Below are 18156 nucleotides of genomic sequence, written 5' to 3' on the forward strand. Positions count from 1 at the left end.
TTGCGCAGTATGCGTCGCAGGCAGCGTAGGTGGAAGCTATTTAATCTGTGTTCTTGACGCTTGTAAGTTGCCCAGCTCTCACTGCCATAGAGAAGTGTGCTCAGAACGCAGGCATTGTAGACAAGAACTTTTGTTGCCGTGGTCAATTTGGTATTTTCCCACACACGCTTGGAGAGTTTTGCCATTACTGCAGAAGCCTTCCCTATTCTTCTTATTATATATATATATATAAAAGCTATATAGGTACACATCATATGGATGTTTATTGTATTTTCGATACAGTCGTTCACCCCCGGGTAGCAGTTTATCTTTGTTTTTGAGTGCTAGACGGGAATAGCAAATTTTGTCAGATGAATAGCAGTGCATATAGTCTCTTTGTTTTATTTTCTGATCCTATGGGCTGTCCATTGTTTCGGTTGCTGTTGCTTGTTTGTTTTCCCCCCGGGTCTGGTGGTGTAGGTGTAGCGCAGTCGCCTGTCAATTTATCAAGGTTAGCCTAATAATAAAGCTTGGGCATCAGTGAAAATCTAGATCTAGAAGCTCTAGGAATTCCACATTGTTAGTCGTTATGATTTGGATATTTACAGTATTATGCAAACCGGAAGTAATAGGATGTGAGAATGAAACTAGGAAAGGTTAAAGTTCAAGAGAACTAGAGTTTTGTACTACTACTACTAAAGTAGAATCTGGATTTTTATCTACATCTTCATACTTCATGATCTTTGGCCAGATATAGATTCTAGATATTTCTAGACGTCTAGATCTATGTAGTTTCGAAACAGATCTGCATGACTAGATGTAGATCTAGATTGATACTACATTTATTCAAACTCTAACGTTAATTAAAGTTTAAACAATGGCGTCTTCAATATCAATACCTCGGCGCATTCCACTTCTTTTGATTACGGATAATGTACTTCTTCCAGGGTCGTCAATGAGAATTCCCGTCAGGAGTCTTAAAAAGTAAATAAAATTAAATAGATTCTATCTAGATCTAACCTTGGTTAGGCCAATAATAGAATATGCATCCTCCGTTTGGGACCCCTCAACTCAAGAAAACATTAAGAAACTGCAACAGACACAAAATAATAAAAAATAGAGAGTGAGATTCATAACAAACGAATATTCACCTTTGACTAGACTAGAGTAACACCTTTAGTAAAATCACTAAATTTAGAAAGCCTTCAGGACAGAAGACTCAAAAGTAAAGTAGCAATTATACATAAAACACTGAACCATAATCTTCAAATACAAAAACAAAATTTAATAAAATACTCTGAAAGACACAAAGATAAAGGCACATTCCTCGTCCCAAATGCTAGGACAAATTTGTACAAATACTCCTTCTTCCCTAGTGCTATTAGGGCATGGAATGGGTTGCCTGAGCTAGCCAGGAAAACCAGTGACTTGGCAGAATTTAGGTCATTGGTTAATATGCATGACTAATTGCATGACACGTAGGACGTAATCATCTTCTTTTTTGAAGTAACGTCTGTATTATATAAGATAAGATAGTAGATCTAGTACTACTAGATCTAGTCTAGATCTAATGAAGTTTGAGATTTAATAGACTGCAGTAATGTATAGTCTAGAACACATCTGTTTAGAATTAAAATTCAAGATGTTCTATACTTAAATATACATATACTACTCTATGTCTATTTCTAACATTATTTTGTTTGATTTCATATAAGGGAAATCATTTGTACATCATTAATATAGTTTCAAGGGCAGAGTTCTCACCCTTTAGATAAGCTTTGTTTGTTTGTTTTTTTAAAGCATTTTTTACATTTTGCTTGTTTAATGTTTTTATTTCACATGGACTCTAAATATTTTTCAGCATGAATATGGTGAAGAGTCGTTTGCTTGGACAGAGTACCTTAAAAAGCACGATTATTGGAGTTGTTCCCAAGACCAGTGGCTCTGATGATGTTGTAAGTAGGTCTACTACTCTGTTCAAATATTGGTCCTATTCATTCTTGAACAAACACCCAAAAAATCTCTATATTTTCAATAAAGAACATAGCAAACTTATAAATAATTTTCCAGACAAATTTATTTTAAGCTGGATTTACACCCATAAATTGTAACAGAATTTAGGACATTGAATTACAGTATTTAGCACACAAAACTAAATTGCAAAAAAAAAAAAAATAATATACATTTTTTTCAGGATGAAGACCTTTCAAGTCTACACCCAATAGGAACTGCAGCAGTTGTCGTTCAAATAACTGGAACCAACTGGCCCAGACCAGCCTATACTTTGCTCGTGACAGGACTTTGCCGTTTTAGAGTGGAGTCACTTTTGCAAGAAACTCCATATCCAGTTGCTAGTGTCAAACAGCTTGACAAGTTATCTGATTCTGATAATGGTAGGACTGCTTTGATACATAGTTTGGACACTAGGTTTTTGTTTTTATTGTCTGTAGCAGTGTACTGTTTTCTTACATTTTGTTTTAAGTCAATCTTTTAATATTACGATATGAACTATTTACAAAGTTCTTTGCTTCACTAATAAGACTAAAATGTTTGTTTGTAAAATGTTTTGCTTGTTTCGGATGTTCCTTTAGAGTTGAAGATAAATTACTTTCTAGTCCAAACCTCCCGCAGGACCTTAGGGGATGGGAACGGGCAGGGTTTGAACTTGTGACCATCGATAAGTCCGAACGACAGTCCAGAGCGTAAACCTCATGACCAGGTAGCCAGACTAATTTTGACTCACATTGCAATTTATTAACTTTGAATATCATTTTTAGATTTGAAAAGTAAATATCCAAATCACAAATCTTTACTTTTCCTGGTAACTGAAATAACTGCCTGGTCCACAATTGTAGACATGACTTGCTTTTAGCTTTACAGAGTTTTGTTAATATAATCATTATCGGTATACTGTATTAATATTGCTGCTTTTTAAAAAATAAGATTTATTTGAAAGAAAAAATGTGTCAACTCTTACTAAATAAAGAATCACCCTTTGTGTCAGGATTTTGTGATTTTACCATCACAAAAGAGATACAAGACACCGATTGCAAAGACAAACAGACACAAACACTCTTTTGTCCCCCTGGCAATCAAATCATTAAATAAGAACAATCTGGTATAAACTTTATCACATGTAAATTATGAGTGAGTCTGGTGTGAATGTACACTTTGGTTTCTTATAGTTATAATGTGTTTTGTTTGGTGTAATGCACAAATTGTAAGACAAATTTCCTTACGGATAATAAAGATTATTATTATTATTATTATTATTATTATGTTAGAAATGAACGAGTAGTCATTCTCTGGCGCTGCCAGGGTCGAGTTTCGCTAAAGAGAAACAAAATTCATCGTAGTCCCTTTAACAGTTTCCACTGAGGAATTTTCTGGTGATGTGGCAGGTCTGCAGCAGTACCGCCCTCTGACAGGCAACGAGGATGTTCCTAGGAATGTTAAGGGCCTTGAAGGTGTCTGTGAGGTCAGTTGTTATTACCCCCTCGGTTGATATAATTAAGTGGGATGTACTCTGTGTTGCATGATCATGGGGTAGGTGCACTGGACTGTTGTTCAGATGGTCCCCGGTTTGTTCCATGTCTGCTGCCATCCCCCCATTGTCCTGCGGGAGGTTTCTACCAGGATGAAATTATCTTCAAATCTGAAAGAACGCCCAAAACATGTAAAACATTTTACAAACAGATAGATATATATTTAATTTTTTTTTTTTTTCAAGAAGAAATCCAGTCCAGTGAAGAACTTGGCACTCTGGCAGAAAACTTCAGAGAACATGCTGCAGAGTTAGTGGACATGTTAGACACTTCACTTCCTGTAGTGGCAAAGTTAAAGGTTAGGCTTTAATGTAATTATTAAATTAAGCATTGGTCATGAGGGGCTCATCAGCCTTGGCTGGCTACCTACATAGGAGAAGGAAAATTATAAATACAAATCCTTGCTGTCATGTGGCTATAACCAATCATGGGAAAGGCTTCGGGAGTCAACCCTGAGGAAAAATTAGGAACCAGTGAGTCTTAGGCAGCTTGCAGAACACAGAGCTATCTAGTGCTACTCTCTGGCGGATCTTGAGACACCTCTGATACCAAATTGTATCTGCTCCTTCCATTCCTTTGGACACACAGATGTACGGAGAGCTGCTATTTGAATGACATTATTCTGACCATAGCCCAGGCTTTCTTCACATTTCTATGAGATGATCCATAGTCACTCCACAAGTAAAGGAGGCCATAAAAAATTTGTTGCATGTTTAGAGTAGAGTTGAGTAGAGTTAGTTGGTTTGTGTGTGTACGTGTGTGTGTGGTAAAGTTAACATTTATAAACTTTTTTGCAGCAAATTTAAGTTATCTACTTGACTATTAATATTCAGGGATGATATAATAATGTAACTCCAGTGACAGACTAATAGGGTTAATGTGTGTGTGACCTTCTGACATACGAGACTAAGGCGAATCACACAGGTCAGCGGCTGTCAATAGACAAGGGACAGTACTGCTAGTACACGCAAATATGACCTGTGTTATGGTCATGTGATCGAAAGCCTTCATGAACGAGAGACAATTGGTAGGAAAGGACTGTTGAGTCCAGGACAGCAAGGGAGTAAAGAATGTGCAGTAGAATGCGAGTCCTCGAAAATGTAGCTGTACGAGTCCAGGAGTAGAAAGAAACCCTTGTAGGGTTTAGTTAGGCAGTTCTATTGTGCTAAAACATTTGAAATTAGTGTAGCCAATTGTGTTGACTTGGCTGTTGATGTATTTATAATTAAACCACAACATTGTTATTTGAAACTCTTGTTGTCTAATTCTATTGTGTTAGATCTGCCGTGTGTTTAGCAGTGTTTACAGAAGGCCTGATAGAAAAGATCATAATAAATAACAGTCAAGAATGGTCTTAGACTTTTCTCAAACTTAATCTCAAGTTTATCTAAATTTCAGACTAGTTTAGTATTCAATATAAATAGATCCCTGTGTGTATAGAACTGTTATACTTAATCAATGTTATCTGTCTGTAGAAAATGTTGGACTCAGTACCCAGCCAGCACCTGCCAGACATCTGCTCCACCATTGTCAAAGCTTCATTTTCAGAAAAGATTGAAGTCTTGGATGCTGTGGATCTAGTGGAAAGATTTAAGAAAGCGCTGCCTCTATTAATTAGACAAATTGAGGTATTTTCTTTCATTCTCAGAGTATCTTATCATATAAATTAGGCTATCTTATAGATTAGGCATTCTTATAAATTAGGCTTTGTGTTTTATATGGTCTTTATTTATTAGTACTACTTACTAGTCTTTTGTCCTAGAATGTTAAAGTTAAAAGATTTGCTGACAGTGTTACTGTAGTTCACTTAACTTTCAGACATTCCTTCATAAATAAAGATAATCATGCCTTAGACTAAACCTCCTGTAGATTGACAAGGGATGAGTGGAGGCAGGGTTCGAACCAGAGACCATTGGGATGATACATTCAGCCATCCAACTTAATCCAGTTAAAATAGAACATTCATTTGTGATGATCTGTTCTAGTTTCTTTTGTTTTTTTTAACGCTTATATCCCAAACAGAGAATGCAATTGCTAGTATTGGTCTAGGGTTGAATAGCTTTTTGGTTTTATTTTCTTACTTGATTTGTAAAAAATTCATTCAATAAATCCCAATTTGTTAAATTTTGTTTATTATTTTATCATTATGGGAATTTTATGATAACTTCTTGCTTTTAGTTGAACTCTCTGGTTAACCAATAAATAGTTATATATATATATATTTTTTCTTTATTTATTTTTATTTAAGTTTTTTCACCGAAAAGACATGATCCAGTATATAATTCTTATTTCATCTAATTCTCTTTGTAAAATTTCAGATGTTTTTTTTTTTTAAATTGCTCTAGTTACTATAAGGTTTTATGCTAATCATCAAACTCTTGTTTCAGAATGTTGTTCTTGGTTGGCAATTAATTATTGATTTGTTTAGAAACATTGAAGCTATAAAATATCATATCACATGCATATTTTCTGAAATATTAGAAACAATTATTTTTTAAGTTTTAAGTTGTTGTTTTTTTTGTTTATAAATTTATATAAAAAAAATTTGCAACTTGTTGCATCACTAGGGGTTAAAACTTCTCAAGAAAGCCAGAAAAGAAGGAAATGTTGAGATAGTAACCAGGAAAGAAATGAGCCGTCCTCTAAATATTAGAGGAATGTTTCGTAAACAAGATGCTGACATTGATGATGAGGACAGGGACGATGATATTGATGACAACAGTGACCTAGAAGCCAAAATTAAGTAAGGCTTTTTCTAATAATAATAATAATAATAATCTTTATTATCCGTAAGGAAATTTGTCTTACAATTTGTGCATTACACCAAACAAAAAACATTATAACTATAAGAAACCAAAGTGTACATTCACACCAGACTCACTCATAATTTACATGTGACAAAGTTTATACCAGATTGTTCTTATTTAATGATTTGATTGCCAGGGGAACAAAAGAGTGTTTGTGTCTGTTTGTCTTTGCTATCGGTGTCTTGTATCTCTTTTGTGATGGTAAAATCACAAAATCCTGACACAAAGGGTGATTCTTTATTTCGAGGATCTTGTTAGCTTTTTTATAGATGTTTGTCTCAAACAACTGCCCAAATGGGGTTTGTTTTTTGCCAATGATTTTGCCAGCAGCATTTAGGATTCTATTAAGTTTATTTTTATTTTTAATGCTCAGATTGCCATACCAGGCAATTCTATTGTGGGATTTTATTTTTAGATTTAAAAATGAAATCTCAATTTAGCCTGAAACAATTTAGCCAATTTGTTCAGTTATTCCTTTTCTCTACACTGTAGCTAATATTATTCCCAATGCTTTTCTTTCATCAGGGGTGCTAATATGCCAGAACAGGCTTTGAAGTCAGCTCAAAAAGAGTTCAGGAGACTGAAGAAGATGCCTGCACACATGCCCGAACATGCTATGATAAGGTCAACACATTTTAAGTCTTATGTTCATTGCCACTGTAACGTTCATTTAGCTATTTTTAGCTTCTTTTTCCAACCCTATCACTTAAACGAAACATACAAAAAAAAATGTCTTTGTTCAAATCACAAACTTTGACTTGGTCGTCAGCTAACTTGTAAAAATAATATTTCTAAAATGATAATGCCATTGCTAAAAGTAAAAATGAAACATGTTTACTTTGTAGTAATTAAGTTTGCATAATCAACAACTACCCAACATTTATACAATAATAGACGTGAAATTGATAAAACTTTTGTTTTTCTTCTGTGTAGAAATTATCTGGAACTGATGACCGAACTGCCATGGTCTAGGGGAACAAAGGACACGCTAGACATTGTTCAAGCCAAGTAAGACCAATGCATTTCAACCTTTTATTTTGTCTTGTTTTCTTTAAGCTTATCTTATTATTACCCTTGACTTGATTTACTCGTCAACAAAAGTAAATCAAAAGAATTGATAAGATGCAATGAAAAGTTGTTTGTGTTTTTTTTCTGGTAGCAAATTTTTAACAGCTACTTCAGGCCCTTGAAACTTTATGTTCTACAAGATTGGTGATTCAGAACTTAAGTCATTGATTAACTTGCATGACTAGATTGACACATGAAATGAGTAGGACGTTATTATCTTTTTTTTTTAAGTAACGTCTGCAGTATATAAGATTACTAGGTTTAATTTTATAAGATTGCTGGGTTTAATTTGTAATGTTTCTTTTGCTTACTTGCTTATCACACAGCCACTCGATAAAGAAACTCCACCTCATTGTTTAGCAATTTATTTCTAGAAGATTAGTGGGTCTAAGAGAAAGTGTTCTAGAAGATTAGTGGGTCTAAGAGAAAGTGTTCTAGAAGATTAGTGGGTCTAAGAGAAAGTGTTCTAGAAGATTAGTGGGTCTAAGAGAAAGTGTTCTAGAAGATTAGTGGTTCTACGAGAAAGTGTTCTAGAAGATTAGTGGGTATAAGAGTAAATATTTTAGATTACAGGGTATATGAATAAATATTCTAGAAAATTAGTTTGCATAACAGTAAATATTCTAGAAAATTAGTGGGTATAGGAGTATCTATTCTAAAACATTACTGGACATAAGAGTATATGTTACACAATATTGCTGGGTATAAGATGGGCAAGAGTGTCATGTTGCAAGTCCATGAATATGTAGAGTCTAGACCTAGAGTCATGTAGAGTCTAGAGTAAGAAGAAAAGTTACTACTGAGAAACATTTGGCATAAAATGGTTAAAATACACAGTTAAACATAATTCATTGGCAAAAGCAAGTCCAATGACCTTGATGATCCTGATTTTAAGAATCTGTTTAACTTTGTTTTTCCCCAAAGGAAAGTTTGAAGCTTGTAATTCAGAACTCTCTATAAAGTGTATTGTGTAAAGACTAAAGCTTTCTTGTAAATCCTGACATTATAGTGTTTGTTATTTTCTATTTATTCTGGAAGTGTTTCTCTACTGATGTACTATGTATGTGTTTGTTACAGAAAAGATTTAGATGCAGACCACTACGGACTTGACAAACTCAAGAAAAGAGTCATTGAATATCTGGCTGTTCGTCAACTCAAGAACTCCCTCAAAGGTCCTATTCTGTGTTTCGTTGGACCCCCAGGTGTTGGTAAGACAAGCGTGGGAAGATCCCTGGCCAACACATTGGGACGTGAGTTTCATAGGTAGATATTTCAATCTGCTTTGACAACTAGTTAGAAATTCTGAAAGCCTATTTTGTTTTTTTATGCTGTTGTATGTAATCCTTGAGTACTATCATAGAGAAGCAACTTTTTTTTTCTTTGCCTGTTTCTGAATGAAATTCAAACAACTAAATTTTACATTGAAAACCTGGGGGATGTGCATTAATATCCTGTCAAAGTACATTTTCAGACTTTACAATCTTAAAGGCAAATGGCTGACAGTTAACGAGAGTGTCATGTGAGTAACACAACAACCAGCTGCCTTAATGTCCCCAGCTAATATCAGGTGCCCGTTAGGTTTGGATGATGGACTCATGGACATCCTAAAAATCAAAATTCAAGTCTTCGCAAATATTTGAACCTGTCTCGGAAGCTTAATGCTTTACCACTCAGCTATCATGCCCATAATATTCCATTAACACAAACTTATTTGCAAACACTATTTTTTACTTTCAAATTTGATGCATCATTTTCATAATTAAACATGTTACGGACTCTTACATTAAGTCAATGTCAGTTATGTGTTATTACATTATTTTGAAAAGATATTTTTTTCTTTTGAATACTCTGGCTTCTAGAATTTCTCTTGGGGGTGTGTGTGACCAATCAGATATCAGAGGACACAGAAGGACATACATAGGCTCCATGCCAGGTAGAATCATACAAGGACTTCGTATTGCTAACACCAATAACCCAGTCTTCCTTCTTGATGAGATAGATAAACTGGTGAGATTCATCTAAGTTTATTCAAAGTTGTTTTTTTTTTACTTTGTATTCTAATGTAACGTTTGGTTTCTTTTTATTTATTGACTCTTAAATTTCTAGTTGAATTTATTTCTCCTGTCTGAAAATGATTATTTCTTTTAGTATTTAAACCTCATTTTAAGGTGTCTCTTACATTCTTTATGGATTTCAACACTTAATCTAATCTCAATAAAACATGGCATGAATATTGACATATAAGAAACCCTGCCCTCCACCTTGAGGGTCCTATGTTTAAAAAAAACATTTAGATGTTTTGTATGTTTTTTTTAATTTAAATCTATCTGTGAGAATATTCAGGTCTAGTATTTATGTCATAAAATATCTTGTCGTCTGTAGAAAAAATAAAATACTCATCAATATTTATTAATTTTGGAACAAGTGTTCGTGACAGCTCCACAGATATATTGTTATAATGTCCAATTGCTGACCTGTAAGCCATTTTATAATCATTATAAATCCAACTAAAATAAGAAAATCTGTAGCACAATCACAGTTCATCAAACAGGCAAATAGCTTCAGTCATATTGGGCTGATTAGAATGTGCTCTGGTCACTATTTAATCTTTCATTTATTAAAAATTTTAATTTTAAAAATTATTTGTTTTAACTAATCAAATTAACTAATAAATATTATTTTTAATAAGATAATTTTTTTTTATTTAATGATTTTTAATGTATTGGCTAAATGTAGATGAGGCTCTGTATTCTACTAATATTATTTCAACTGGTTCATAGAGTCCTATTTTGTACAATAAAATTCTACCAGGTGTAGTTGTAATTTCAACAACTTTTTCTTAGGTTCAGTTTGACAAACAAATTTTAAAAAATGGAGAAAAAAAATACTGCTGTGTATAAATAAATAAACAAAAGAAAAATAAATAAATAATCAAAAACTTATCAGCTTCACATAAACACATTATCATATTTCTTGGTTTATTTTTAGTCTAAAGGTATCCATGGTGACCCAGCTGCAGCTTTGCTGGAAGTTTTGGACCCTGAACAGAATCACAGTTTTGTTGACCAGTATCCTTTAGTAGATGAACATAGTAGATGAAGCATGTTTGTGATTTAGGATGCCAGTGGTATTCCTAAGACACATTTCCTTTTTTTTTTCGTCTTTATTTTCATTGCTTTTGAAGATAAATTATAACTTTTAAGAATGGGCTTTAAAAGTGGGCTAGACTTAGACTAAGGTCCTCCTGCACCATTTGGCGCATAGTGAAACAAGATCTCCAAATAGAACGATCAATGGGGACTTCCACAGCCTCTTCCTAGCTGGCGTCCACACATTTTAGGTAGATGGCTTTTTTTTTATTTTCCGCTTTTCGGCATCCATGTTATGGTTGACTTTGGTAAACGTGTTTCTAAGGATACATCCCCATCCAGCGAATCTGGTACAACCTTCAGTCACCATTTCTTTTTAGGGGCGAGTGCGCATGCAGGAAAGAACTCTATTGGTAATAGGATCACAGTATGTTATTCCCAGGATCCTTCTCAGTCATTGTTTCTGAACCTTGTTTAGCCTCTTTTCAACCTTTTGTGGTTGACTTCCATGTCTTGCTAGCGAAGCTGGTCATTGGGACAATGATTGTGTCGAGGACGATCTTAACCTCCAAACTGATTTGTTTGCCCAGATTGGCCATAGTTTTTGGAAGGTAACTCCTGCTTTCCCTATCCTATATGCAATATCTTGATATGCATCTCTATCGCTTGGTACAGCGCAGCGCAGCGGCCACACCCCGGAAACGGCTTTGACTGGCCGGCTAAACCAGATAGAGGGTATCTGTCGTGTTCATGGCACTCAGTACACTGAGGTTCTGTCAAACCTAGCATGTGAAGTCTGGACTTGGCAGCCTGTGCGTAACGTCACAAAACTAGACTAATCGGACAGAATGGCAAGTACCAGCACAGTGCTGTGGAGTACTCAAGAGCAGGACAAGACACACAGAAAGTCTCTGGTCATCCACTGCACCCAAACTTGTCCCCGGACGTCTTGACCAAATCTTGCTTCCGGAAAAGGACGGGCTTTAGGGCGAGAGAGTGAGGTCAACGTGTTGCGCGAATCCTCCTCACTTTAATCCAAATTCCAGCGCAAGTCACTTGTCATCCCCCCCCCCCCAAACACAATGCTGCCTAAATGGATAAGCTGTTCTATTTAAGCTCCATATGTCCAATGATGACAGGGTTACCTGTAACCAATATGCATAGCTTTGGTTATAATATAAAGGTTTATCCAGAGGTTAATTTTTAGTGCACCTCTATCGAGGCTCTGTGTCATCCCATGTATATTTAATTGTATTCCTAAGTAATGCTATATTGTCTACAAAGCCAAGGTCCATCTGTTAGTTTGGTTCATGATATGGGTTGATGAAATAATTTCTATATACTGGTGTAACACATGGTCTTTTGACCATATAATTTTTCAAGAATAATAATATGAAATATATCATTGAACTCTGAACTTTTAGACTTAACTTGAATATTTATCTGAATGTTCCATTCGACTTGTCACAAATATTGTTCATAGCAACAGCCAATAATATGGCAACTATTCCACCAGCACTTCTAGATAGAATGGAGCTCATTCAGGTAAAGTTTAAATATAAAGCTTCAGTTTAAAACAAGTAGATTGAAAGATTTTTGTTATTTTTTGAGTAATTGTAAGCCTATTGCTCCACTATTTCAGATTCCAGGCTACACATTAGAAGAAAAATTGCACATTGCAGACCGCCATTTGATTCCTAAACAGTTTAAAGAGCATGGGCTTAGCAATGAACATCTGCAGATACCCAGTGATACTATCAAATTAATTAGTCAGTTCTTTTCCTTCATTTAATTTATTGTCTTAATTTTCAAATCCTTTGTCCGTCATTCACGTCTTTATTAAAAATTATGGAAATTCATTCCTGTGGTTACTTAAGGTCTCGTAATTACTTTTTACAATTTGATTCAATGATTAATTTAAAAAACTGAATGTTCTTTTTTTTTTTTTATTTTAGTCGCCAGCTACACGAGGGAAGCAGGTGTTAGAACATTGGAGCGAAGGATTGCTGCTGTGTGCCGAGCCGTTGCAGTGAAAGTTTTGAAGTCATCCAGTAGCAGAAATCTAAAAGCTGACACAGTAAAGAAAGATAAAGGCCAAGAGACCAACATAGAAACTGCTGGAGACTCATCTGCATTCAGCTATCCTCCAGAAATGCCAATAATCATCGATGAAGCTGCTGTAGAGGACATATTGGGAGTAGGTTGTTTTTTTTAGTCTTGTCAATGAAATAATAGTTACTAATGTTTCAAACGAAAAGCTCAAATTTTATGCTAATTTAAATAAGGATAACATTAGCTCTTTTTCTCCTAAGTGTTGCACTCATTGTCAATTTGACCCTTGTCATTTGTTTAGATCAACATTGATGCTTTAAAATTCAATTTCATTTTCTTTTTTTTTTCCCAAAATGTTCTCCAGATTTTCAATTTATGTGTTTTTTAACCTGTTATTTAATATATTTCATTATCAAATGAAAAAAAAAACACAACTTTTTATTCATTTCTGACCATAAAGTATTTATCAAAGTTTAATTATGACAAGGTAGTGCACTACAAATGAGCAAAGTGGGATGTGTGGCTGAGAGGCTTAAACTGTTTGGCTATCTAACAAGGGGGCTTGAGTTTGAATCCCGACTCAAGCAGAGTTGTCTTTGTTGTGTCTAAAAGCGACATAGAACCCTTCTATCAGATACACCCCCGCCCAAATCGGTCCACAAAAGAGATTGGACCATAGTGCACTGAGCATGCTGTAAGCATGAAAAATGTGCCTTTATAAAAGCTGTTTAAAAAAAAAAAGATCCAATTCGCCTTTAATTCATTATGGGTTTATAAATTGTTTCTATTATTGAATTTATAATATTTTATTCTATTTTGTTATAATTTATCTGCTACTTTATTCTATTAGCTCTTAATTTAGAAAAGAAAAATTTTGGCTAACAGGGCATCATAGTGCATTAAGAGTCAGAAAATAAAACGACAACATTTTCAGTGTGCTCATCAAAATGTTTATTTGTTGTCAGCCAATCATCTACCACCAAGAGATGTCTGAGAGACTGTCACAGCCAGGAGTTGCGATTGGTTTAGCTTGGACAGTCATGGGAGGAGAAATCATGTTTGTCGAAGCTACACGCATGGCTGGGGATGGCAAGATCACGTTAACAGGTCAGCTTGGGGAGGTTATGAAAGAATCAGCATCCCTGGCTCTGAACTGGGTCCGAGCCAATGTCAAAAAGGTTATTAATTTTAATTTGTTTATTTATAATGAAAATATCCTATAATGTAGCTAGTGCTAAACCAGTTTTATGCACCTTTTGACGCTATGTTGACATAGTTAAGCATCTTGCTGATTACTCGTATAGGAAGTAGTGTAACAAAGAGGCACTTATTCAAACAGAAACCCAGCTCAAATGACTTATTTATTAACTGTGCAACAAGTCACATGCTCTTTATAAACTCAAGTTTCTCCAGAGATAATTTGTACATTTTCCTTTCACTCACCACCTATATTATACTTAAAATCATTCACTTGCATCATAAACATTTAAATAAATTTTCTACCAAAACACAAATCAACTTCAGCTATTTTGAATATTTTCTGTCATGCAAAATGCTGTCAGTTGTCCGTAATGCTACTTGAAAATGTCATGTAATAAGTTTTTTTTTATGGTTAACAAAATTCTTTATAAGTTTTAAAAGAACACGGAGCTCAAAATGAAGTCAAGAGAGCCTCTATAACTAGAACTTTTTCATCTTAAACATAATAAAACTGAATTGTTTCAAAAAGTATTTAATTGAAATTTGTTTGAAACTTTCTCAAATATTATCAACTCTCACAGCTTCATTTGGATAGCTCCAAAGATTTGTTAAAAAACACTGACATACATATTCACTTCCCTGCTGGAGCTGTGGAAAAGGATGGTCCTTCGGCTGGTATCACTATTGCCACTGTACTGACATCATTGTTTGGTGATAGGTGTGTCAGGTCTGACACTGCTATGACTGGGGAAATTACTCTAAGAGGACTTGTACTTCCTGTAAGTACCATTCTGGTATTTGTTGGCAGTAGAATTGTTTTTGTGGTAGATTTTTAAATTGCTGAAACTGTCTTTTGCCTGTTATGTGGAAAAATTGTATGGAAAAAAAAAGCTAGCTAAAGTAAATCAAAACTATTAGATGAATATCTTGCTGCTATTATTTAGATAAATATTTATTCATTTCGTTTTTATTCTTAACTTTTTTCCTAAAATTCATCAGTTGTTTAAGTTTTAGTATCAACTAATATTAGTTAGTTGTGTTTAAATACAAATTTAGATTTTTTTTAACCAACTTGACATAATCAGTGGGAAGCGTGGTCGAGAGGCCAAGTGCGCTTGAACTTGGCTTGGCTTGGCTACCTAGAAGGGGGCTCGAGGTTCGACACCCGACTCGGGCAGAGTTGTGTTTACTGAGCGCCTAAAGGCAGCACAGAAAACCAACTCCTAGATACCCCCTCCCCCCACTGGTCCACAAATGAGATTGGACCAAAAGCGCTCTGAGCATGCTATAAGTATGAAAGTAGCGCTTTATAAAAGCTATAATAATAATAATGATTGTCACTTTCAGTTTTTGTTAATTTTGAAATCCTAACTACGTGTGTTCTCTTAGGTTGGTGGCATCAAAGAAAAAGTCTTGGCAGCTCACAGGGCTGGAATTCAGAGAGTCATTTTACCTCAAAAAAACATGAAAGATTTGCATGAAATTCCTGATCATATTAAGGTAAAGATGGTCTCATTAGTTTAATAATTTGAAACAAATCAACAATACTCAATATTTAGCAAAGCACTTTTGATGTTTGATACCATTGCAACTCTTCCCTTTCAAATTTAATTTTGTTAGTTTACTCCAAGTTTTAAAGAACTTTTTCATAAGATATTTTTATTTCCCACTCGTTTTTTTGGCTGCCCCATAAGGAAAGAAGTAACTATTTGGCTTAGCAGACTCTTTTTGTCATGTTGAGATTTAAAAAATCAAATGTGCCATTGATTATTCATTTTACCATTGCTTCTAGCATACTCCATCTAGGTGCAAAGCAACTTTTGATTTTTTTAAAACATCCTTTTTATGTGTAAATTCAGTGTGCAAAACATTTTTTCATACAACCATTTATTAGGGTATGTCTTCAGTTCTGAAGATTGAACATGAGTGTTGTATTTCACCTTTTGTGACCTGCGTATTTTGTAAGTTCTGATGCAGACCAAGCTGGTGTCTGCAGGGTGTCTATTTAAGTTTTCTTTTGGTGTCTGTGCCTGCCTTCATCAAGAAACCTTGGTCTCAAATGTGTATTCTGTGATATACGCAAGAGCTCTTCAGCTGTCACTTTAACTCTTTCTCTCCTAACCGACGATACCATTGTTGATTTGACCTCATTAAATTAATGTTTGATTTTATAAACTTTACTTTAGTCTTATTTAAAAAGTGCATGCAGTCAGTCCCCTTTAATTCTATACCAACTAAAACATTTTCTGATAACTAACGAAAAGGTTTTTAGAGGTCAATTAAAAAAGAGTAGTGAAATACTACTCAGCAATAGGAAGAATTCCGTTGAAACGTGGAAAATAATGACGGAGAGAAAGAGTTAATAGGCCAAATTCTGCCTTCCTCTATGCCAGGGTAAAAGGGCACCTGATTGAATCTTATTTAATATTTTATTCATAAAAAGTACAGGTTACAAATCTTGTTAATAAAACCTGATCAGACTATTTGAAATACTATTTAGATCATTTGTCGGGACTGAGTCAGACTACTTTCAATATAATGAGAGTTCACTGTGACAACACATTACATTTAATCTTGTATATTTTGTTTTTCCAGAAAGAAATGAATTATATATTTGTGAAGACTTTGGAGGATGTTTTGAATGCAGCTTTTGAGGATGGTTATCCTGGCCTCAACAAAATGACAACATTGCCAGCCAAGTTGTGAAAGTTTGAAAAGATTCTGCAACATTCGTTTCCAAATTTTATTTCCTGAACTGCAATGAATATTTAAATGTGTTACTGACAATATGTTATTTATTTTAGTCAGAAAATATTTGCATTATGTGAGCCACTTGTTGTTTCAATCTCTCTTGAGTAAAAATTGGAAATTGGTTTTTGTGATAATTAAATGTGGCCATAAAATTTAAATAGTTTTCTCATCCATTGCATTGCTGAAGTATCTAGACTTGTTAATAAAATTGTCTACAATCCCGAACTTTTTTTTTTCCCCCACTAACCTCTATTTCATCATTGTATTTATTGAGGGATTGGAGAATTGTTACTGCCAACTTACAGAATTTTTTATTTTTTTTTATGTTTGTTTATGTAGATCTAGATTGAATTACCTTGACCAAATTTTAAAATACTATTGAGCTCATGCAGCGGTTCAAATGTTGACATAATCTGACCAGACTTGCATTATTCGATAGGGCACTTTGTATTATGAAGCAAGGAATTCATGGCACAGAGACTGTGATTTTTTATACTTTGTATGTTCTGTCTGTCATGAATAAAATAAGTCAAGACTGTTTTCTTTAGCGATCCCATTTAATGCCATTAAAGATTACATCACACTTTACTTGTACAGATAACAAAGAATGTCAATAAACTTGTATTTTCAGTGTGCAATAGTCATTAGCTTTTCTTAATATGTACACAAGTTCCCCTAAACAAATGATGACATCTTACATTCAAGTAGAGATCTTGTCACTCATTCCTCTATTTCAGATATCCAATGTTTCAGTTCACAATACTAACAATGTATCTTACTGTTTTACATTCATTGAGCCAAATACAATGTGCACATCAAGACAGATGGCTGGATCTGTGTACCAAATCAGAATGCATTCACTCAACACATTGTTTCCTACAGAATATCTGTTTGCTTCTCTCAATGTAGAGGCTGCATAACAGTTTCAGATAGAATAAAAGGTTCTTGTTACAAATGTAAAATGACTACAGTTTAGGCATAGAAAAGATTAAAAAAATAAAATTTTAATGAGCTAACAGAATTAACTTAGTGTGCAGACTTTGGCCAAAGACAGAATTTTGGATGTCTTTATTGTTAAGATGCCATAGTTTGTGTAAATAATATAGGTTGTTATAATTTAAATAAATAATATAGGTTGTTATAATTTTAGTAAAAAGATAACTTTTTTTAAAACTAAACAAGCAATTATTTAGCTCATTTCTTTCTTTATTATTATTATTATTATAGCTTTTATATAGCGCTACTTTCATGCTTATAGCATGCTCAGAGCGCTTTTTGGTCCAATCTCAATTGTGAACCGGTGGGGGGTATCTAGGAGTTGGTTTTCCATGCTGCCTTTAGGCGCTCAGTAAACACAACTCTGCCCGAGTCGGGTGTCGAACCTCGAGTCCCATTCTAGGTAGCCAAGCCAAGTTCAAGCGCACTTGGCCTCTCGACCACGCTTCCCACCTAAAGCAAATATATATTTAAAAATAATGCAAGATTAATCCAAATTGAAATCAAACTACTTTTTTTTTACATTAAGCTCACTAACTTCTACACATTATCTTCCTTAAGCAATCTGTTAAAGTGATTGCACTCAAGTAAAGTGACCATCTGGCTTTCATGTTTAAGAAATGTCTATTGCAATAAGTAACATCCAGATGTAAATCTAAATCAACAACT

At 34.3% G+C, this 18156-nt stretch overlaps 1 protein-coding gene across 2 annotated transcripts; it reads left to right on the top strand.

The window, feature by feature from the left end:
- The first annotated feature begins 619 nt into the window (after window positions 1-619).
- Window positions 620-17131, top strand: LOC106079798 (lon protease homolog 2, peroxisomal-like). 2 transcript variants are annotated; one of them, XM_056036501.1, is made up of 18 exons: window positions 620-963; window positions 1841-1934; window positions 2174-2372; window positions 3710-3822; window positions 5000-5152; window positions 6092-6267; window positions 6857-6955; window positions 7265-7339; window positions 8477-8662; window positions 9259-9406; window positions 10388-10467; window positions 11928-12033; window positions 12131-12257; window positions 12444-12685; window positions 13506-13718; window positions 14322-14519; window positions 15130-15240; window positions 16336-17131. In XM_056036501.1, exons 1-18 carry the CDS (start codon window positions 857-859, stop codon window positions 16444-16446), a joined length of 2538 nt encoding a protein of 845 aa, XP_055892476.1. In that variant the 5' UTR covers window positions 620-856; the 3' UTR covers window positions 16447-17131. The 2 variants fall into 2 exon arrangements, with proteins under 2 accessions (XP_055892476.1, XP_055892477.1); XM_056036502.1 differs by having other exon boundaries at window positions 3713-3822.
- The last annotated feature ends 1025 nt before the right edge of the window (window positions 17132-18156 follow it).

This window comes from Biomphalaria glabrata, chromosome 7 (genome assembly GCF_947242115.1).
Source record: "Biomphalaria glabrata chromosome 7, xgBioGlab47.1, whole genome shotgun sequence".
Lineage (NCBI taxonomy): Eukaryota > Metazoa > Mollusca > Gastropoda > Planorbidae > Biomphalaria > Biomphalaria glabrata.